General features: G+C 44.0%; 1 protein-coding gene across 2 annotated transcripts in view; it reads right to left on the bottom strand.

The window, feature by feature from the left end:
• The window catches only part of ANTXR2 (ANTXR cell adhesion molecule 2), a 320,264-nt gene extending 296,071 nt beyond the window's left edge, over positions 1–24,193 (bottom strand). The window contains exons 1-2 of one of the 2 annotated variants that reach the window (XM_040417929.1): positions 23,936–24,192; positions 23,604–23,784 (exon numbers count right to left, since the gene is read on the bottom strand). In XM_040417929.1, the coding sequence (XP_040273863.1) occupies positions 23,604–23,749 (146 nt within the window). In that variant the 5' untranslated portion in view covers positions 23,750–23,784; positions 23,936–24,192. Of the gene's footprint in view, positions 1–23,603; positions 23,785–23,935 lie in introns of both variants that reach the window. The other variant, XM_040417928.1, reaches the window with a different exon arrangement.
• Positions 24,194–24,940: the final 747 nt, after the last annotated feature.

Raw genomic sequence — 24,940 nt, forward strand, 5'->3', positions numbered from 1 at the left:
TAAAAGTTGCCTGTCTGACCCAGGAAGAAGTGCAGCTGCATCTTAAAAAGATTAAAATAGACAAATCGCTGGAACCAGATGGCATACACCCCTGTATCCTAAGAAAATTAAGTAATGTCATAGCTACACCCTTATTTCTGATATTTAAGGAATAATATTCACATAACCATAATGACAATGGTCAATACAGTGTCAGGAAATGGGTGACCCAAACAAATCAAGAATCTAGGGTAACCTTTTTAATATATAACTTTTAATAAATAATGCGTATAAAATAATGGCCCATTAGTTCAATCAAATATATAAAAAGTGGCGCACGTTAGTGCGTTAAATAGCCGTGCATAAGAAAAAAGAAACAGTTTTACCAGGGTTACGTTCTAAAGTCTAGTGGGGGTCTCAGGGAACCAAATGCTGGGTCTCTTCCCCTAGATTGCTCTGCTTGACCTGAGCTAAATCCTATTGCCCAGGGAGCAATTTGCTCACCCTCAAAAGGGGCGACCCCTCTGAGCCGGTCCTCACCGCCTAGGTGACCCAGTTTGTCCCTACGCAGCCAAATGACTTCCCAGCTTCGTCAGGGAAAAACAGCAGAGAGACACTAGTGCTGTTTAGAGAAACGAACCGACGTGTTTCATTGGCCCAAAGCCAAATCATCAGGGGAATAACAAATACAATAGCATGAATACAGATTCAGCATTAGTTATCAGCTGATGTCTAAACAACTAAGGCAAGGACTCAGCATTGGTCAATCGCTACAGTCCCTAATACTCAGCCCTCTATCTCCATGTGCTAGTGTGCATGAAAGACCTTTGGGGACAAAGACCTTTGGGGACACAGACTTTTTTTTTCTGTTGCTGGTTCTATAGCACCTTATTGCCAGAAAAATCTTGTACAGTGCCAAAACGCTACAAGCCCCTTTAAAGTGACTTTTTTTATGTTATTCGCCCAAGGTATCCATCTTGATAAAATTTGGACATTTTACGTTTTTTGGGGCTTTTTTTTGCGCGTGTTTGTATATTATACGCAGAAAAAAACCCTGCTATACAAAATATTGCTAAAACAAATACCTAGATTTTTAAAATAAACAAATGTGTGTATGTTTGTATATTTTACACATACAAATTCCACTATACTATTGCTAAAAATAATAAATATATATATATAAATATGTATAGTTTGTAATCAAATGGCATGGGTCACACGGCACAGAAAGGGAATTCGTGGGTGCACTATCTGTTCGGGAACCCAAACCGCCAGAAAGAAAAAATTTAATAGGTAAATATAAATAGACACACCATCTACTGGAAAGATATGTCAAACCACCTTTGGGATATTAAAACATATCACCAAATTTATTATATACAAATGAAATAATACAGTCCTGATCAAAAGTTTAAGACAACTTGAAAAATGGCAAAAAATCATATTTTACATTGTTGGATCTTAACAAGGTTCCAAGTAGAGCTTCAACATGCAACAAGAAGAAATGAGAGTGAGACAAAACATTTTTTGAGCATTCAATTAATTGAAAATAACGATTAAACTGAAACAGGCTGTTTTTCAGCTGATCCAAATTTTAGGACCACATGCCTTTAAAAGGCCAAATCTGTGCAAAGATGTGGATTCATTGTCATTTTCTGTCAGGTAGTCACACGTTGTGATGGCAAAGGCAAAAAAACTATCCCTTTTTGAACGTGGTCGGGTTGTTGAACTGCATAAGCAGGGTCTCTCACAGCGTGCCAACGCGCAGTAAGACAGTCATTTGGAATTTCTTAAATAATCCTGAGGGTTATGGAACAAACTTTCATCAGCACTGAGCCGGAGGATCCAATTGGCTGTCCGTCAAGACACTGGACGATCCTCGACCCAAATTAAGTCCCTTACTGGTGCTGACTGCAGCCCCATAACCATCAGACGGCATCTGAGACTGAAGGACTTCAAAAACAAAAAACGTCTTCAAAGACCTCGTCTCCTTAAACGCTACAGAACTGCTAGTTTGGACTTTGCAAGAGAGCACCAAACATGGGACATTCAAAGGTGGAAGAAAGTTTTATTCTCTGATGAGAAAAAATTTAACCTTGATGGTCCTGATGGTTTCCAACGTTACTGGCATGACAAGCAGATCCTACCTGAGATGTTTTCTACATGCCACAGTGGAGGGGGCGCCATAATGGTCTGGGGTGCTTTTTCATTCAGTGGAACAATGGAGCTTTAGGAAGTGCAGGGGCGTCAAACGGCCGTGGATATGTCAAGATGTTGCAGAGAGCATTCCTCATGACTGAGGGCCCTCGTCTGTGTGGTAACGACTGGGTTTTTCAACAGGACAACGCTACAGTACACAATGCACGCAGGACAAGGGACTTCTTCCAGGAGAATAATATCACTCTTTTGGCCCATCCTGCGTGTTCCCCTGATCTAAATCCAATTGAGAACCTTTGGGGATGGATGGCAAGGGAAGTTTACAAAAATGGACAACAGTTCCAGACAGTAGATGGCCTTCGTGCGGCCGTCTTCACCATTTGGAGAAATGTTCCCACTCACCTCATGGAAACGCTTGCATCAAGCATGCCGAAACGAATTTTTGAAGTGATAAACAATAACGGCGGAGCTACTCATTACTGAGTTCATGTTTGGAAGTTGGATTTCTGTTTTGGGGGGGGGGGGGGGTTAGTTTTTTTTTGGAAGTGTGGTCCTAAACTGTTTCAGTTTATTTGTTGTTTTCATTAAATTGAATGCTCAAAAAATGTTTTGTCTAACTCCCATTTCTTCTTGTTGCATGTTGAAGCTCTATTTGGAACCTTGTTAAGATCCAGCCATGCTAAATATGATTTTGCCATTTTTCAAGTGGTCTTAAACTTTTGATCAGGACTGTATAATAATAATAATAAAACAAAATATTATTAAAAATATATGTCATGCTACGATTGATGTCGACATCGATTTAAAGAGATTTGTTTCAAGAAACCAGCCAGTGAAACTATGTAACAGCCACCAACAGAGCATTAGCCTGGTGAACAGCAGAATTAATCAACACGTGTGTATGGAGGCGAGCTGAAGGTTGGAATACTGCTACTCGCAATAGCAAAGAGCTGCAAGGAGCGGCAAGACACGCTGACAAGACAGGGGTGAGTGCACAGCCCCGTAGCCTATTCCCGCTCCGAACCAACCTCAAAGGTAAGTGCTTTGTCACGAAACCTCACAGATAAGAGTTCTCCTGCTTTCAACTAACCATAGAGGTAAGCGCTACTTTTACAAACGCACTTGACAAATATTTCCCACAGAAGAGGGACATGAAAGTGGAACTCTATTCCCGTGACAGATTGCCACTATAATAATTCTAGACACCTAGAATGCATGGATTGGATAACCTTGTTTTTCAGAATTTTTATAAACATTTTATAAATCATGTATTCTGAACAACAATTATGAACTTTGATATCAGTTTCCATATGAATCATGACTTCTAATTACCAAGAATTTTTAACATTTATTATATCCTAGGAATACAACATTTATTGCACTTTTTGGCGGCATCATTGGACTTTTATGTGAGAAGTTTTTAGGAAGGAAATGGATTAGGACAAGTAACTATTGTGTTATGTGAACCATCACTGCTATCCATTTTACTCATATTTTAGTTTTTTATCATTATTTTATATTATTATTATTATTATTATTATTATTATTATTATTATTATATTATTTCATTTGTATATAATACATTTGGTGATATGTTTTAATATTCCAAAGGTGGCCTAACATATCTTTCCAGTAGGTGGTGTGCCTATTTATATTTACCTTTTAAATATATTGAAATATAATATATTTTATTTTATTTTTTATGAACGATAAAGGGGCGGGATGTTTGTATGTGTGTACGTAGTCTAATTACTATTGCTAATACTAGTAACTATTGCTATATTTTTTTATTTTATTTATTTTTTTATCTTTTTTATTATTATTTTTATTTATTGTTAACTTTTTTTTTAACTGAATTAACCCCCTTTCTGCCACAGTCAAGGCAAGAAGAGGTTAGTTCCCAGCCTGCAGGCTGACATTTCATTTTAAAGCCAGTAGGTGGCGCTTTTACATAAGAAAAAGCGCTCCCTGCCGGCTTTCAACTTCTTCAATGTAATACACACTTGCAGCAGAGTGCTACAAGCGTGTATTACTGCCTGACTGCTCCAGCTGGCCACGGCACATATCCCTGTGATCACAGCTGTCTAATGACAGCGCAGTCACAGCGATCTGCCAGGCGGGCTGCCGGCAGATCGCAATGTAACCCGACGCTCTTATACGTCGGGTTACAGATTAGAGCCTACCGCCACGATGTAGAAAGTTGTGCAGCGTTAGGCAAGTGGTTAACATCTCTCGTGAGTAAACAGTTTAAAATTTTTCTAAGCAATGCTATCTTGGAGTACCTCAATGAAAATAAGCAAATAACGCCATATCAACATGGCTTCATGAGGGATCGGTCATGTCAAACTAATTTAATCAGTTTCTATGAGGTAGGTTCAACACTTGACCGGGGTGAGTCAATTGGTATAATATATCTGGACTTCTCCAAAGCATTTGACACTGTACCACATAAAAGGTTAGTATATAAAATGAGAATGCTCGGACTGGGAGAAAACGTCTGTATGTGGGTAAGTAACTGGCTCAATGATAGAAAACAGAGGGTGGTTATTAATGGTACACACTCAGATTGGGTCACCATCACTAGTGGAGTACCTCAGGGGTCAGTATTGGGCCCTATTCTCTTCAATATATTTATTAATGATCTTGTAGAAGGCTTGCATTGTGAAATATAAATTTTCGCAGATGACACTAAATTGTGTAAAGTAATTAACACTGAAGAGGACAGTATACTACTACAGAGGGATCTGGATAGATTGGAGGCTTGGGCAGATAAGTGGCAGATAAGTTGTAATACTGACAAATGTAAGGTTATGCACATGGTAAGGACAAATGCAAGTCACCCGTACATACTAAATAGTAAAATACTGGGTAACACTCATATGGAAAAGGACAGCAAACCAAGACTACTTTCACACTGGCGTTTTTGCTTTCCGTTTCTGAGATCCGTTATGGGCTCTCACAAGCGGTCCAAAACGGATCAGTTTTGCCCTAATTCATTCTGAATGGAAAAGGATCCACTCAGAATGCATCAGTTTGCCTCCGTTCAGTCACCATTCCGCTCTGGAGGTGGACACTGCAGCGTTTTGCTGTAAACGGATCTGTCCTGACACACAATGTAAGTCAATGGGGAGGGATCTGTTTTCTCTGACACAATCTGGCACAATCGAAAACGGATCCGTCCCCCATTGACTTTCAATGGTGTTCAAGTCGGATCCGTCATGGCTATAGAAGACATAATACAACCGGATCCATTCATGACGGATGCATGCGGTTGTACATTGTAACGGAAGTGTTTTTGCAGATCCATGACAGATCCGCAAAAAACAATAGTGTGAAAGTAGCCTAAGCCATAGAAACCAGTGTCAGGCAGCTGCTGCCAAGGGCAATAATATAATGAGTTGCAACAAAAGAGGCATAGATGCCCGTGATGAGAACATAGTCTTGCCACTTTACAAATCACTAGTCAGACCACACATGGAGTATTGTGTACAATTCTGGGTGGAGTACAGTACTACAGACTAGTACTAGGATTTCTAATTACTATGTATAAATATATCAGGGGTCAGTACAGAGATCTATCCCATCATCTATTTATCCCCAGGACTGTGACGAGGGGACATCCTCTGCGTCTGGAGGAAAGAAGGTTTGTACACAAACATAGAAAAGGGTTCTTTACGGTAAGAGCAGTGAGACTATGGAACTCTCTGCCTGAGGAGGTGGTGATGGTGAGTACAATAAAGGAATTCAAGAGGGGCCTGGATGCATTTCTGGAGCATAATAATATTACAGGCTATAGCTACTAGAGAGGGGTCGTTGATCCAGGGAGTTATTCTGATTGCCTGATTGGAGTCAGGAAGGAATTTTTTATTCCCCTAAAGTGAGGAAAATTGGCTTCTACCTCACAGGGTTTTTTGCCTTCCTCTGGATCAACTTGCAGGATAACAGGCCAAACTGGATGGACAGATTTTTTTTCAGCTTTACAAACTATTGATGTCCTTTATTAGGACCAGCACTTTAGAGGCCAGTCTTAATAAGGCCCTGCTCTGGCGCAGGCCTCTACATAACTTCAACCGCCGGTTCTAAATCTAGGCCAGCTCCCTTGCTGGTGTAGATTTAGACCATTTTCTATGCGTAAAATAGACCTTGCCGGCCCGTAGCCTTTCCCAGCCTATGTCACGCCCAATTTTGTAGACCTGGCGTGAGCGGGAAAAAGTCGCAGAGAAAAAACACCTAACAGATGTTTTTGTTTAACATAAATGTCCTCCTATGTTAATATGTAACTCCATGTGCTGCTGTAAAGGTAGCATTCATACCATTATGTGGATACAGCATGGCAGATGGTGGCAGTTCTGTATGTGAGCACCTTATAGAAATAATATTTAGATGCCCTTTGGCACTGAATAGCAGTATTATAGTGTTATAATTTACTGGATGCAACTTTCTGACAATTTTGGCGTTTTAGACGCCAGTCTTAATAACTCTTATAGCTGGCGGTGGATCCGCTGGAGTTATGAAGAAGTGACGGCCTCTATAATAACTTCAGCGGATCCTCTGCCACTTCTAAATGTAAAACAGGCATAGAAGTTGATAAATGAGACAGGCTTCTTGGCCCATCCCCTTCCCCGCCAGGCCCAGTTTTTTAGACCTGGTGTGGGCGGGGAGAAGGCACAGATTGCGGTGCAAAGGATCTCAGCGCCACAATTTTCACCAGAAATATACCTAATTTAGGCATATTTCTGTTTGATAAAGGACCCCTTAATACTCTTACCGGCACCCTTTTCTCACAACACATTTATATACTGTCCAGGTAGGCTTAAAAGTATTTAAGCTGTTTTCTGGGGGTAAATAATTGATGACCTCTATCCTCTAGATAGGTCTTCAATATACGATTGGTGGGGTTTAGTAAATATCACACCATTGTGTCCAGAAAATGTTCCTGCACTGGAATTTTCCTACACCTGACTGAAGCTTCCCAATCAACATAATATTTCCTAAATAACAATGTGGAATTCATCCAGAAATGACGAACATAAATACAGAGGTTGGATTTTTACTGATCAGAGAGCAATATGTTCTGTACGATCAATGTCAGCCATTAATGACATTCTGGGCTGTTTAAATTACAGCACAAAAGAATTTTAGTACTTTCTAGTGTATTAAAGAAATTCTAGACTTGTGTCGGCTGACGAAGTAAACATTTCCTCAAATGTGGTGCTCCACACGTGTGACAATCATCCTGGGTTAAACCCATGCTTTACCACCGGATGATCCAGTCATGTGGTATGCAGAGAGAGGCCAACATTTCTGAAGAGCAGAGTCAGGATACTGGGTGTGATGAATGCTGGCCAGAGACACATACTTAGTCACTGCTGTTACTATTAAAACCAGAATTGAGTGGAATAAGAAGGGTTAACTGTAGTATATTATAAAGTGTATAATGAAAAAAATATAAATAAATTTATATATATATATATATATATATATATATATATATATATTGCAAAAAATATATATATCACTGATAATAATAGTAAATAAAAATAACATGCAAGCTTTCAAGATACTGGTATGAAACGACCAGTATCCTAGTATATGTATTTATCTGTATTATCATTTTAATAAAAAGAGGTACTGACAGAAAAAAAAGTTAATAATTAAAGGTGTGTTCTAGCATTAACATATTAAATATCATTAAATAACATTACATAATAAGAACAGTGCGCACCCTATTCTGAGGTACTGTACATCCACAAGGAGTATCTCTCTCTATGGTAGGCATGAGTACCCATAGTACCCATAGATTTCAATGGAAACAATGTTATTATAATAAAGCAGAAGTGACTTGACTTGCGGCTACTCCTAATAGCATTTTCTAATTGGCTCCCCAGGTCTTCATTCTTTAACCCCTGTACAGGGATCTGGACACTGCTGCAGGGTAAAAACTAGGCCACTGACTCTCGGAATAGTCTCTTTTTAAGTTACTCCTGACCCATGGGGGTTAAGAGACACCAATGTGGAGCAGTGAGTGTAGTCAGGGACAGGCCGAGGTCAGGGCAGACAGTTCAGGGTCAGTACAGTGATCAGGCAAGGGTCAGGTCAGGCAGTGAAGGGTAAATTCCAGAAGCCAGAAAGAAGTCTGTACATGGAACAGGCAAGTGAACAACTGGCACAGCTTTGCAAGAAACTAGTGAACTAGAACCTATTGCTTAGTCACCTTCCCACAAATAAGGTGTCCTAAATACTCTAATGTTACTGGCCATCGGCTGGGGAGGGAGCACACGTTGACTCTTTAAGATCCAGAGTGAGAACATGCTCTACAGGCAGAGAGAGTCATGGCCAGTAAGATGTGAGCTTTAACCTGTGGATGGGAGTTACAGTACTATTTAGAGACTGGGATCTCCAGGCTAGGAGAGAGAGCCACCAGGACCGGGCCGCTGCAGCTCTGGGACAGTGTTGTGGGTGAGCAAGGCAACTACCGTGCCAACCAGCAGGACAGGAGCAGTGGTGGACAGACTGCTGCCATAACACTTATGCTATCCACGTGTTTAATAACTGGCTACAAATAGTAATAACAGTTACATAGTAACATAGTTTGTAAGGCTGAAAAAAGACATTTGTCCATCCAGTTCGGCCAGTTATCCTGCAAGTTGATCCAGAGGAAGGCAAAAAAAAAACTGTGAGGTAGAAGCCAATTTTCCTCACTTTAGGGGAAAGAAATTCCTTCCGACTCCAATCAGGAAATCAGAATGAAATACATTGTGTAACTGGACCTGTAAAACTGTAATATACTGTATATTGTTACAATATAAGCACTATTAGAACTATTTTAAATATAGAAAAAAGACCTCCATATGAGAGATGACGGCGGTAACCATTGGCTACAAATACAAATACAACTCATCAATCACTGAGGAGCGGAACTGGGAACAACCTGTGGTACCTGTTTTATTTTGTTTTATTTTCCTTTCTTGGAAGATATCAATCTCCTCTGGGAGATATCTGTGTTCTTCTCAATACTGTCATACTTCGATAAAGATCATTTGTCTAAGTATAATAACATCCGTAACACCTGAGTGGTTTAAGGCCCATACTGGTCCAGGTGTAATAATAATTATCACTCGTATCTTTGTATTGCCAAATGGTTTATATTAACAAGTACTTGTTATATATGACTATTTTTCTACATTTTGCTACATTTGCAACTATGTAAATAAGAATATGTAACTTTTCTATATTCTGTAACACTGCAAATTAGACATATTATCTTTGTGAAAAACAAATAAAGCAGATATTTGTTAAAAAAAAAAAATATATATATATGGAAAAAAGACAAGTCCTTAATAAGTGGACTAGCAATGACTTGCAAACTTGAAGTGTAACTTAGGGCCCTACAACGTGGGTCAATGATTGTCTAGAAGGAACGCTCGTTCCCGACCATTGGCCCATTTAAAAGGCCCGCCAAGCAGCCGACCAGCAAGCACTTATTTGATAGCCTGACAGTTCTTATGCCAGCAATAAAAATTGTCTTTTGTTGACAATATGCAAACGGTATTAGGGATGAATGATCACAGGGGCATACCCTAATGGGTAAATAATACCCATAATAAGTCCTGAATTCTCATGACATGCCAGTTAATACCTCTCAGTGATGTATGTTTGATGAGCTGTATTCTAATCTCCTTTTTGGTTCTACAAGGATTGTATTAGGTGATAATGCATAGTAGCTTTAGGGCCTATTTTAAAGGAGTCTACTCGTTTGACAGATTCCTTTTAATAGAGTAACCAATTCAGTTATGATATGTTTTACTTTGCCAATACATAATCAGTGTTTTTTGTGGTACAAATTAAATACAAACTAAAAACAAACTATTTTATATGGAAAGCCTGAAATTCAAGTCTCCCAGCGAATATGCTGACTGTATCCATAGGTCCACATTGACCCAACACAGGCCAAAACTGTGTCTTTTTGGCCTCTGTTTAAGTGGCATGCATCAGCATATGTCTTTTACTGAATAAGAAAGCACAGCAGACTGTACTTATCTATACACTGGCCCTCAACAAAAAAATAGGCAATGGCTGAAATATGTCTCTGTATAGCCTCAGAATGGCATATAAAAGAAAATTCTCCTGACATTCCAACACAATGTGTATATAGCTTAAAGGTGGCCATGCACATTCAATAGCTGTCGGTCCACAGCTATGTGCATATGTCTTCAAGAGGGAGAAAGCTGCTGCCAGACTCATCTAGCAGAGAGCAAAAGGATTGGGCAAAAATATTACCGTAACTTTGCCTGATTCTTCTCTCCCCACACACATTAGACTGTCGGTCGACTTCAGAAGGTTCTGCCACCAATGCACTAATATTAATGGGGGCCTTTTCTTTTCATACTTTTTCAAAGTCATAGTGATTGTACTTAACTTTCCTGGTCATCAGGTGCACAAATGGACTGTGTATTTAGTTGGCTGTGGCCGGTGATCCACACACAGAAGCTCCTAATGGTGGCAGCAGGCTTCCCCGCCTTTCTTCCTATTCTGTCTGTCTGTAGGATAAAGGAGGAGGAGGTGGTCTGTTGGATACTCTGTGGGTGCACTACTCTGCCAGCAAGATTTCCCAGCACACCAGGTGCAACATGCCACCAATAGCCCATACTCTGACCTGCCCCTTAACTTATATATATCGGCCGCTCTCTCCTTGCTCCATCTCTCTTTCATCACTGGCCAGCACTGCCTTGTATAGGCAACTGGTGATGGCAGCAGTCTGTATATCTGAAGTCATGGTGCACGGCTGAGTATTGGTGCCATCACAAGACAGATGCTCCTCAGCATGAAACTAACCACTTCACCACCAGAATGGCCAAAACTCCCTCCAAACAAAAGGGGGAGTTAGCTATGTGGCCAACACAGACAGGCATAGAAAGTAAGCCAGAGGAAGACATTGTGAGCTACCCGGCACACGGGACGAACCACCAGTTGAACTAATCAGCAAACTGCAGCAGGAGCTAGCTAGAAGACTTATAAATCTGACGGTACAATCTGCATGCCTGATGGCTCACATGCTCTTGTCCATAATCTCACTCCCCTTACAGCAGTGGCGAACCGCCAATGGCGGCAGACCAAGCGATCACTATGGGGCCCGTGAGGTTGGGGGGCCCAGCATGGCTGAATAGCCCCGCCCCTTCACTTTCTAGTCTTAAAGGGAACCTTTCACCGGGATTTTGTGTATAGAGCTGAGGACATGAGTTGCTAGATGGCCACTAGCACATCCAGTCCCCATAGCTCTGTGTGCTTTTATTGTGTAAAAAAACGATTTGATACATATACAAATTAACCTGAGATGAGTCCTGTCCCTGAGAGGAGTCAGGGACAGGACTCATCTCAGGTTAATTTGCATATGTATGAAATCGTTTTTTTTTTTACACAATAAAAGCACACAGAGCTATGGGGACTGGGTATTGCAGATGTGCTAGCGTCCATCTAGCAACCCATGTCCTCAGCTCTATACACAAAATCCCGGTGACAGGTTCCTTTTAAGGCTTACAAGCCGGTTTACACAGCAGCAGAGGAAGGAAGCATCAGTGGTGTACTAAGGGGGGGCTGTGGGTGGGGGGGGGTCCGCCCCTGGTGCCGGCTCTCAGGGGGGTGCCAGAAGCAATGAGCGCTTGCTTCCATCAATACAGATGGAAGCGCTCATTGTTTGAGAGCTGGGAGCTGCGGTCCTGTCACTCACCGCTCAGGTCCCCGCGCTCCTCCCCTCCTTCAGGCCAGCGGCGCACAGAATGGTGAAGCAGGAAAAATTCTCCCCGCTCCACCATTCAGCCTGCAGACACTGATCGCGCTGCCAGCCGGTGTGGGCGGAGCCTGCAGCCCTAAAATCTGCATAAGCTCCACCCACACTGTGCTGCAGAGCGATCTGTGCCTGCAGGGAAGAGAGGTATGTGAGCTTCAGGAACAGGACAAGGTGAGTAGTTACTGTGTTTTTTTGTTTTTTGTTGTTTTTTTATACAGAGGGGGCACAGAGGACTTTATTACTATGAAGGGATCACAGAGGGCATTACTACTATGGAGGGGGCACAGAGGGCAATACTACTATGAAGGGGTCACAGAGGGCATTACTACTATGAAGGGGTCACAGAGGGCATTACTACTATGGAGGAGGCACAGAGGGCATTACTAATGTGAAGGGGCACAATGGGCATTTCTACTATGGAGGGGGCACAGTGCCAGAGGGCATTACTACAATAAAGGGTGCACAGAGGGCATTATTACTGTGAAGGGGGCACAGTGGGCATTATTACTGTGAAGGGGGCAGAGTGGCAGTGACGTGCTGGGGGGGGGGGGGGGGCGGAGGGGGTGGTCCGCCCCAGGTGCCGGCTCTCAGTGTTCTCAGGGGGGTGCCAGAACAGAAGCAATGAGCGCTTCCATCAATACAGATGGAAGCGCTCATTGCTTTCCCTTTATAAGATGCAGTGCATCTTATAAAGGGAATACTAGTGAGTGCTTCCATAATAGAAGCGCTCACTAGTCTGCAGGAGGAGGGGGAGAGAAGCTCTGTGAGCGCTGTCCAGTACTTACCCCTCCACCTGCTCGCTTTCTCAGGGCACTCGCTGCTGTATCCTGGCTGCCTGCATCATCAGGACGTACAGAACGCACTCTGACCTGACGCTGCAGGAGGTCAGGTGACTGCAGCGCAGGCCCTGAGAAGAGAAGACAGCCAGAACAGGGAGAGTGGCGACAGGAGAGGTAAGTGACTTTATTATTTTAGAGTCTGATCTAAGGTCTGATATGGAGGTTTAATGGGGGTCTGGAGCAGTCTCTGGGGGGGTCAGGAGGTCTGACTTGGGTGGTCGGGAGGTCTGACGGGGGGGGGGGGGTTGAGAGGTCTGACAGGGGGGGTGGGTCTGGAGGTCTGACTGGGGGGGTGGATCTGGAGGTCTGACTGGGGGGGTCTGGAGGTCTGATTGGGGGTCTGATTGTGGGTCGCGACGTCTGACTGGGGGGTCTAGAGGTCTAAAGGCAGTCTGATTGGGGGTCTGGAGGTCTGACTGGGGGGTCTAGAGGTCTAATGGGGGTCTTATTGGGGGTCTGGAGGTCTGACTGGGGGTCTGGAGGTCTAATAGGGGGGTCTGATTGGGGGTCTGAAGGTTTAATAGGGGTGTGATTGGGGATCTGGAGGACTAATGGGGTCTAATAGGGGTCTGGAGGTCTAATGGGGGTCTGGAGGTCTAATGGGGGGTCTGGAGGTCTAATGGGGTCTGATTGGGGGTCTGGAGGTCTGACTGGGGGGTCTAGAGGTCTAAAGGCAGTCTGATTGGGGATCTCGAGGTCTGACTGGGGGGTCTAGAGGTCTAAAAGGGGTCTGATTGGGGGTCTGGAGGTCTGACTGGGGGGTCTAGCGGTCTAATGGGGGTCTGATTGGGAGTCTGGAGGTCTAATGGGGGTGTGATTGGGAGTCTGGAGGTCTAATGGGGGTGTGATTGGGAGTCTGGAGGTCTAAAGGGGGTCTGGAGGTCTGATATGGTGGTCTGGTCTGAGGTTTGATATGTGGGTCTGGAAGTCTAATGGGGGTCTTATATGGGGGTCCTATCTGAGGTCTGATATTGGGTCGGGGTCTTATATGGAGGTCTAATGGGGTCAGATCTGAGGCTTAAAACTGGGGTCTTATATGGGGTCTGACAGAGGTCTAAAGGGGGTTTGGTCTGAGATTGGGGGATCTTATGTAAGGTTTTATATGGGGGTCTGATCTGAAAGGAATGTGTTTTTTTTTTTACTAGCGCACAATATAAAGGGGTGTTTTTGTACTGACGCACTCTATGTGGTACCAGTATTTTCAGGGGGACTGTTTCTGCAGGAAAGTATTGGGGAGCACAGTGGACACAGTATTGGGGGTGGCAGGATTTGGTGTTGAGAAGGTGGGAGGATGATGGAAAAGTAGGTAAGTAAGATGTCTGTTTGCTAAACTCTTCAGAGACGAGGCGCGGCTGAAAGAAATCACCATGGTGGTCTGGTCTAACAGGAGAAAAAGAGGAAAGAGAATATCTACATCAGAGAAGAGAATTCACTGGGTGTAAGAGGTATGTGGCGCTGTATGACCCTGTATGTTCTGTAGCACTGATGTTTTCCAAGTATGTCTTTAAAGGGGTTGTCCGCTTTTTTTAATTTAATTTTTTGTATCAGTGCTGCCTTCTCTGCTCTGTTTAACTGCTCATCACTGCAAATGCTACAGCGAGCAGGTGAATAGAAAAGAGAAAGCAGCTCTCATATGAGCGCTGCCCTCTCTTCAAACAGCGGAGCACAGAAGGCATTACTACTATGGAGGGGGCACAGAGGGCATTACTAATGTGAAGGGGGCACAGAGGGCATTACTAATGTGAAGGGGGCACAGAGCCAGATGGCATTACTACAATGAAGGGGGCACAGTGGGCATTATTGCTGTGAAGGGGGCACAGTGGGCATTATTACTGTGAAGGGGGCACAGTGGGCATTATTACTGTGAAGGGGGCACAATTGGCATTTCTACTATAGAGGGGGCACAGAGGGCATTACTAGCACAGTGAACATTATTACTGTGAAGAGGGCACAATGGGGATTATTACTATGAAGGGGGCACAATAGGGATTATTACTATGAAGGGGGCACAGTGGGCATTGTTACTATAAAGGGGGCACAATGGGGATTATTACTATGCAGTGGCGTCGCCGGGGGGGGGGGCCACGGCCCCCCCTATATCACGCTGTGCCCCCCCATGTGCCCCCCAAACTAAAATGCCCCCCAAGTGAGCCGCCGCACTGCCGCAGTCGGGTACAGGGAGATGAGCGCTTCCATTGCGCTCATCTCCATATTAATCTGCCTGTGCTGCGGCGGTGCAGGGGAGAGAGAGGCGTGTCCCTTCCGGCCTAGTGCCTGCAGCCTATCAGAGGCCGGCGCAGGCGGCGCGATGACGTCATCGTGCCGCCTGAGCCATACAGCGCGGGACACAGGCCGGAAGAGGCCTGCATCGCATCGCTGACATGGAGGTAAGTATAACTGTTTGTTTTTTTGCAATATTTTTACAGGCACAATAAGGGGGGCTCTTGTTACTGGTACATTGGGGGGCTTATTACTGGCACATTGGGGGGGTTATTACTGGCACATTGGGGGGGTTATTACTGGCACATTGGGGGGCTTATTACTGGCACATTGGGGGGGCTTATTACTGGCACATTGGGGGGGCTTATTACTGGCACATTGGGGGGGCTTATTACTGGCACATTGGGGGGGCTTATTACTGGCACATGGGGGGGCTTATTACTGGCACATGGGGGGGCTTATTACTGGCACATTGCGGGGGGCTTATTACTGGCACATTGCGGGGGGCTTATTACTGGCACATTGCGGGGGGCTTATTACTGGCACATTGCGGGGGGCTTATTACTGGCACATTGCGGGGGGCTTATTACTGGCACATTGCGGGGGGCTTATTACTGGCACATTGCGGGGGGCTTATTACTGGCACATTGCGGGGGGCTTATTACTGGCACATTGCGGGGGGCTTATTACTGGCACATTGCGGGGGGCTTATTACTGGCACATTGGGGGGCTTATTACTGGCTCTGTACAGTAGCATTTTATACTGGGACACATTATGGTGGATACTATGGGGAAGAGAGAGAGGAGTACTATGGAGTCATCTACGGGAGGTACTAAGAAGGGGTATTTTATACTTGCAAATTATGGGGGACACTGAGGGCATCTACTGGGGCATTTTATACTGGTACATTATGGGGGGCACTAGGAGGAAGGGGGGAGAGGAGCACTATGGGGGCATTTACTGGGGGCACTATATAGGGGTATTTTATACTGGCACATTATGGGGGCACTATGGGGACATTAGCTCAACTGGGGGCATTACAAGGGGGTATTTTTTGCATTGTCACATTATAAGGAGAATTATTTCTACTGAGGTGGCATTATGGTGGGCTTTATTACTCCCCCATGGTATGACCCCCTAGTAGCAGCACCAGCCTCTCCCTGCTCTGCTATCCCTCTGCCCCTTCTCCAAATCCTTATTATGAAATCTTTCTCATTAGGATAAAGCACAACATCAGCCAAGTGTTGAAGTGGTGTCCGAGATCCCCAAGGGCCAAGCCAAGTAATTGTAGGTTTTCATGTGAAATAGGTTTATGTTATACACATATAGGATACACTGTGCCACACAATATACAGTATACCGCTACACTGTGCCACACAATGTACAGTATACCTCTACACTGTGCCACACAATGTACAGTATACCTCTACACTGTTCCACACAATGTACAGTATACCTCTACACTGTGCCACACAATATACAGTATACCTCTACACTGTGCCACACAATGTACAGTATACCTCTACACTGTGCCACACAATGTACAGTATACCTCTACACTGTGTAGTCTGTTCTATAAGCACCCTTGGTCTGTGGCGGCGGACAGAAAATAATCTGGAAGTGCCCCTCTCGAGACCAGGCTCTGGATCCGCCACAGTTTAGAAATGTCAAATGTACACTCCTGTGAGAGGCGGGGAGGGAGATCTGTGGATGACACTGTTATAGGGAGGGGGATCTGTGGATGACACTTATGGAGGGGGGAATGGGGATGACACTGTCATGGGGTGGATCTGTGGATGACACATATAGCATAAGATGCTATATACGGTATGTGGCTTCCACAGATCCCCCTCATAGCAGTGTCATCCACAGATCCCCCATAGCAGTGTCATCCACAGATCCCCCTCCCTATAAAAGTGTCATCCACAGGCAGCTAGGACATGTTGAAATCTGAGTGATTTTATTTATATTTTTTCTTTTAAACCACAGACAGCAGGACTTTTCTTCCCTGTTGCGGTTTTAGGTATTGGGTAAAGTATTGCAGCATTTCTAAGCGTACTTGTGTAATTGTATCATTGTTATAGCTGCCCCCCCTACTTTTGTCCTGGCCCCCAGTGTGCCTCCCCAAAATTTGAAAGCTAGAGATGCCACTGTTACTATGAAGGGGATACAATGGGGATTATTACTGTGAAAGGGGCACAGAGAGGGCATAACTACTCTGAGGGGGGCACAATGTGGGCATAAATACTGTGAGGGGGCACACATATGTACAAAACTACTGTGAAGGTTGTACAATTAGGGCAATAATACTGTGAGGGGGTACACAGTATTGGGGGGTGCCAGAGAAACACCCTAGGCACACCACTGGGGAGCATCATCCTAACTGAACTCTGGCGCGGAAGTCACGTGCTTCCTGGTTGCCAGCGCCACTGCAGGGATGTGAGGGAGGTGCCAAGAGAAGTTTCTAAATTGCCCTCCCAGTGTCTGCCTTTGAGACCAACGCGTTGACAAACTCAGTAGTAGCAAGGGCTGGAGGCCTACTGCAGCAATCTTATGTGACTGATTCTTAGGCCCCTTGCAGACGAGCGTTCCTCCCACAGCGAGTCCACATAGCAGCACCGGCCTGACCTCCCATCGCTGCCGGGAGTCACATAGCATTATATTGATTTATGATGCTATGTAACCCTTACAGTTCTGGAATGTACTGGATCACACTGGCAGCATTATGCAACTGTAAGGGTTACATAGCATCATAAATCAATATAATGCTATGTGACTCCCGGCAGCGATGGGAGGTCAGGCCGGGTGCTTCGATGCGGACTCGCTGCGGGAGGAACGCTCGTCTGCAAGGGGCCTTAGGGTACTTTCACACTAGCGTTTTTGTTTTCCGGTATTGAGTTCCATTACAGGATCAGTTTTATCCTAATGCATTCTGAATGGAGAGCATTCTGTTCAGGATGCATCAGGATGCATCAGTTCAGTCCCTCTTACGTTTTTTGGACTGAGAAAATACCGCAGCATGCTGTAATTTTCTCTCCGGCCAAAAATACTGAACACTTGCCAGATACCGGATCCTTTTTTTACCGGATGACACCGGAGAGACGGATCTGGTATTTCAATGCATTTGTCAGATGGATACGCATCCGGATCCGTCTGACAAATACCATCAGTTTGCGTCCGGATGGCGGAACCGGTAGGCAGTTCCGGCAACAGAACTGTCTGCCGGAATCCTCTGCCGCAAGTGTGAAAGTACCCTTAGTGTAATAATCACTCAGTCATTCACACACACTGTGATGCAATGCCTTAGGGGAGGGAGCTGTGAACCATGGCCTCTGTCTGTTGTACATGTGTGTGTGTATGTATATATATATATATATATATATATATATATATATATATATATATACACAGACACACATACACATTTGTTCGCGCAGCCGGCATCTCTTCTGTCTTGTTCTATGAGGAATAAGACCTTTGATGACGTCACTGCGTTCATCACATGGTCCATCACATGATCCATCACCATGGTGATGGATCATGTGATGAGCGTACTATTGTACTATGCATTCTGTATTAAGAATGCTATTATTTTCATGTTATAACCATGTTATAAGGGGAAATAATAAAGATCGGGTCCCCATCCTGATCGTCTCCTAGCAACCGTGCGTGAAAATCGCACCGCATCCGCACTTGCTTGCGATTTTCACGCACCCCCATTCACTTCTATGGGGCCTGCGTTGCGTGGAAAACGCACAAAATAGAGCTGCGATTTTCACGCAACGCACAAGTGATGCGTGAAAATCACCGCTCATGTGCACAGCCCCATAGAAATTAATGGGTCCGGATTCAGTGCGGGTGCAATGCGTTCAACTCACGCATTGCACCCGCGCGGGAAAACTCGCCCGTGTGAAAGGGGCCTTAAAGGGGTTGTCCCATCTCAAACATTGGGGGTATATTGCTATACAGTTGAAACCAGAAGTTTACATACACTATATAAAAAGACACATATGCATGTTTTTCTCAATATCTGACATGAAATCAGAATAAACCTTTCCTGTTTTTGGTCAATTAGGATTACCATAATTATTATTTGCCAAATACTGAAGCAACATCTCAAGACATCAGCCAGGAAGTTAATGCTTGGGCGGTAATGGGTCTTTCAAATGGACAATGACCCAAAGCATACTGCTAAACTGGTTACAAAGTGGCTTAAGGATAACAAAGTCAATGTTTTGGAGTGGCCATCACAAAGCCCTGATCTCAATCCTATTGAAAATTTATGGGCAAAGCTGAAAAGGCAGGTGCGAGCAAGGCGACCAACACACATGTTACACCAGTTTTGTCAGTAGGAATGGGCCCAAATTCCGACCAACTATTGTGAGAATCTTGTGGAAGGATATCCAAAACGTTTGACCCAAGTCATAGGCCCCTTTCACACAGGCGAGTTTTCCGCACGGGTGCAATGCGTGATATGAACGCATTGCACCGGCACTGAATCCTGACCCATTCACTTCAATGGGGCTGTGTACATGAGCGATGTTTTTCACTCTTCTATCTTCATTCAGCAGGACCTGTGCTGACGTCACCACGCTCACCACGTGATGAGCGCGATGATGTCAGCACATGTCCTGCATTAAGAAGAAAGAAGAGGATCCTGGCTGCTCGATCAAGTAGATGAGGTGAGTAATTTTATTATTTTTTAACCCTCAAGGGACATTTTATTAAGCATTCTGTATTAAAGAATGCTATTATTTTCCATTATAACCATGTTACCATGCTATAATGGAAAATAATAAAATCTACAGAACCCAAACCCGAACTTCAGTGAAGACAAAATCCATGAGGCCCATGTGCAAGGGGCCATACAGTTTAAGGGCAATGGTACCAAACATTAATGAAATGTATGTAAACTTTTGACTTTGCAGAAAGTAATAAAAATGCCTTAAAACATTCTCTCTCTGGCATTTGGCAAATAATAATATTTATGATCATCCTAATTGACCAAAAACAGGAAAGGTTTATTCTGATTTCATGTCAGATATTGAGAAAAACATGCATATGTGTCTTTTTATATAGTGTATGTAAATTTCTGGTTTCAACTGTACTTAGAATGCAGCCTGCAAAGTCCCGGAGGGCGCACCGTGCATGCGCAGCCTCCCTCTATTCATTCTTATGGCAAAAATAACCATAGAAGTGAATGGAGCTGTGGCTGCGCTTCTTATTCATTTAAATGGGGCTTCTGAAAATAGCCAAGCTTTGCGCTCGGCTACTTTCAGCGCTCCCATAGAAATGAATGGAGGACAGCCGCAAATGTGCAGTGCGCCCCCTGGGACTTTGGACTCCGTTCTAAGTATAGGTGCAGGTCCCAGAGATGGAACTCACACCTATTTGACATTGGGGCTACAGTATATGCTAGCGATATACCCCCAATGTCTGAGATGGGACAACCTTGGTCACCTTCCTCTGAACCAGATGAAGTAGGGTAGGCTAACTTTAAAAAAGGACGAAATACAGTGCAATCTGCAGACAGTATGTTATAGAGCAGGAGGAACTGAGCAGAATCATGTAGAGTTTTGTGGGAAAAGATTTAGTAAAACTTCTACATTTACGTTTCTGATTTTGGCTATCTGATCAGTGACTGATAGCATTCTCTGAAGTCAGTATATACAGACATAGCACCTAATTGTAGAAAAAATGACATGGATCACACATCCAAATATCATGCATTGATCTATTGCCTCTAGCCATAATTTATATTTTTGGGTAAAATTTTTGGTCAAAATGTATAGTCGATCCAGCAGGGGTGTTGTTAGGCTGCTGGGTTTTGCAACCTTAGGCCTATTGCACACAGACGTTTTTTTTTTCCCGTTTACTGGCCGTTTTTTGCGTTCCGTATACGGTCCGTATACGGAACCATTCATTTCAATGGGTCCGCAAAAAAAACGGAATGTACTCCGTATGCATTCCGTTTCCGTTTTAACATAGAATATGTCCTATTATTGCCCGCAAATCACAGTCCGTGGCTCCATTCAAGTCAATGGGTCCGCAAAAAAACGGAACACATACGGAAATGCATCCGTATGTCTTCCGTTTCCGTTCCGTTTTTTGCTGAACCATCTATTGAAAATGTTATGCCCAGCCCAATTTTATCTATGTAATTACTGTATACTGTATATGCCATACGGAAAAACGGAACGGAAAAACGGAACAGAAACGGAAACACAACGGAAACAAAAAACGGAACAACGTATCCGTGAAAAACGGATCGCAAAACACTGAAAAAGCCATACGGTCGTGTGCAATAGGCCTTAAGGTGCTGTGTTCTGGTGGCTATGGTTGCCATGTGGTTGCCATGTGCCATTAGAGTAGGGATCCACTCAAAAGAGAGGCCACCTTGGTATGGAGACTACACCTATGCATTTTCAATGAGAGTACACCTATGCGTATACAATGTGCCTCATGGACATGTTTATAAACTGAGAAGCAATAGATCAATGCATGACATGTCCTTGTGCAATCCAATTTTATTTCTACACTTTGGCATAGATACAGAAATAGCTGTCACATGACCCACTGACTTGATGCATGAGAGACGTATCACTTCTGCAGCCAGTCATTTGCTGCAGTGGCCACGTGACCTGGGTCATGTGAAGCATGGGATACACATCCACAGTGGCTGGCTGCAGCAGCCATGTGATCCACATCAAACTGGATGTTGATGTGGAGAGACCTGAGAGCTGCAGTGGCCCGGAGGGAATTGATGTGATTAGGTAAGTATGATTACTTTCTCATGTCCGGCCACACTGGGGGGTCTGCCCAGGAAGACTCCATGGGTGAGGAAGTGAATGGGGTTGAGCTGCAATACCAAGGACAGCCGCTATAGCAGTGTGCTTGGTTCACAGGAGAGCCAGTTCCTTCTCAAACAGGTGATCGGCAGGGGTCCCGGGTGTTGGACCACCACCAATCAGATACTGATATTCAGTAAATATTGTTATTCTTGTTATAGTAGATATTCCACTAATATGTTATCACTACCACTGACCGCAAACAGCTTTGCCCTCTTTTTACCTTCCTGTATTCAACTATATCATAAAAAGCAGAGGTACATTAGTAATATCTACTGTCCGACTGTGATAGTATGGTGGTAGATCCTGTGCTCTGGAGCCACACACATTGCTCACTGCAGTGTTCCCTCTGTGCGGTCTGACAATATAGAGTTAAATATTTAATTCCATTAAGGCTATCAGCAGGCCTGTGTCGTCAGCTAATAACATAATAGCATCATTTGTACTGAACAAATACATATTTCAAACCTAAAAGGATGGCCTACCTCATGCAGTCTATTAGGGCATATAGATTTAACAGAGGGACACAGCCTGTTTGGGATAATTTGCCAGAACTGAAAGTCCCTCTAAAATGGTTCATTCCTCAGTCATAACAGCTGATTTCAGGGGAACCTTACAGCAACCAACCCAGTTACTAGCACATCATTGAGGACCCTCTGAAGGGGATGAGGAGGTCTTCCAAACTTTTACATATTACAGAACTTCAAAATTTGTACAGAACTTCAAAGGACTCTTTCTGGATCAACACAGTAGGATTATAGGTTGACTAGGACTAGGGGCCTGTGTCATTTATTTCAACCCTTTTGACTGTGCAACTATAGGATATAGCCTATACTGCATAGCTTGGGTCACTTATGTAATGTGAAACAAAACAAGAAATTTGAACCAATTACAAGTAAACGATGAGGTTTGGATGGTTCCTATCTGTTATTTCAGCCTCTAGCAACCCTGGGTGATACCAACATACAAAACTGACCACTTTAGATAGGCAGTGATACATCCCCACTCCACAAACTGATAAAGGAAAAAAGATTTGCCACTCAAGAATCCAATAAAGCTTGATCTTGTGCCAGGATCCAGAGCTGTAACGGATGCCATATTTGGTATTACCCACCTCTCCCAGAAATGGACTTCACAAAGAAATGAATGAATAGAAGTGTCTGTTTGTTTTAGGAGGGAAACACTGTTCATAGTCTACAGGTAATCATTTTCAGAAAATCTGTGATTGCTATATGTGTCATCTTCCTGTCTATCAACTGCCAGTTACCAAGGGGTTAATAGATGCTAAGACACATCTCCTGTCTTAGGCCTTGAAGAGTGTGCAGAAGAATGTGTAAGAACTCAGCAGAGCAACTAAAAGTTGTGATTACAGAGAGCCCTCTAGTTTAACACATTAGTAGAACTTTCAGGATGTTTCTACAGCCACACAACACTTGCAGATGTCCTTCAGGATACCTAGACACTCAATGATAAATATTTACTCTACAGCTTGCAACATTGTTACTTTTACTTCCTTATTTCATTTTAGCTTTATGGGTTCATGTATGAAGTGGTTATCACTGGTGTGTTCAGGCATCACTTCTATGTCAGTGGCCAGTCCTACTCTCTGCTGTTGTATAATGCAGGAGGATGGGGTGGCTACATGTCAAACATCTGCCTGACCTGTAATGCACTCCAGGGACCAGAGGAAATCTCATCAACCCTCACACAATGAGATCAGCACATTAACCCCTTCCCAGCCGGATCCCTCAGGATTAACCCTTTATACTCACTTGTCCAGAACGAAGTAGAGGTCGAAGGCTCCTTGACATGAAGGCTCATCAGCCTCAGCGGGTGGAGGAAAACACAAGATCTGAAGGAGAAGTCCTGCAACAAGAATCCAGTGGCCAGGGAGATGCCCAGTCCTTCTGCACTTCATCTTGTCCTGCACACCAGGGTGGGGATCCTTTATGTCTATGAAGATGAATGCATACACAAAGTCCTATGACTTCTTCCTCTAAGCTGGGTTATGAGCAGCACATCCTCTCTTCATACACTCAGTCTCTCACACTTCCTATTGCCAGAGCACACTACATACAGTTACTACTATCCCCACCCTCCTTACCCTGCTCTCTATCTGTGCTGCAGTCTTTGTACTGCAACCTTATTCTCTTGTGTATCCCAGGCTAAGATCTCCAGATCATAACAGAGCCTTCTTGTGCAGCCAGTTCCTGTGTGTGCCCCTCCTTACAATCCTTCACAAGTTTGGGCTCAGCTGTCGGTAGTTTGTGGTCACTTGGTGTCTCGTTGTCCCTTTTCTTTCACCCTTATATAGAGAACGGCATTAGCAATCTGGTTCTTGCCCTCAGTTGTGGGATGAGACTGAGCATGCCTGGAAGGGTGGAGATTAGACAGTCAGTCTAGAGCCAGCACTATTACTAACTCTTCAAAGTTTGCTCCAAGGTCTGTTAAACGTCTCAGCTGCAAATACACCTCCCTCAAACTGAAAGAGTATCATGGAACCTTTATTCCAGTATTGAATTAGCCTTTATTACACTCATTATACTGTTTATTGTTACATACTCATGTATGCTGTATATAATACTGTTATCTTGGCATCAGGATATGCTGGCATGCATCTCATCCACTCTCTTTTTTTGAACATAAGAGTGATGGACATGGAAGCATACTGTACAAATATGCTAATATAAAGGGGCCGATTGATCATTCAGGGCAATTCCCATCTGGGACTTACTGTATATGACATACTTACAGAGTATGACATATGGTCTCTGATAGGTGCTGGACCCACTCCGGTCAGGACTAGAGATGGTGGTCCATGCTTGTCTCTCTCCTTTCACTTCAATGCCACTATCAAAAATAGCAAAACTAGCGCATTTAGCTATTTTCGAAAGTGCTATTGAAGTGAATGTAGAGAGACAAGCATTGACCACCATCTCTGCATTTCCAGCAGGGTGTTACAGGGACCAGTTCTGGAAAAAGCTGGGCTCATGTACACGACCGTGCGCTGACCAAGCCCATGCTGCGGACAGCAAACTGCTGTCCGCAATGTACGGGCACCAACCGTGGGGCAGCCGCATGCGGATCGCGGACCCATTCAATTGAATGG

This window comes from Bufo bufo, chromosome 2 (genome assembly GCF_905171765.1).
Source record: "Bufo bufo chromosome 2, aBufBuf1.1, whole genome shotgun sequence".
Taxonomy (NCBI): Eukaryota; Metazoa; Chordata; class Amphibia; order Anura; family Bufonidae; genus Bufo; species Bufo bufo.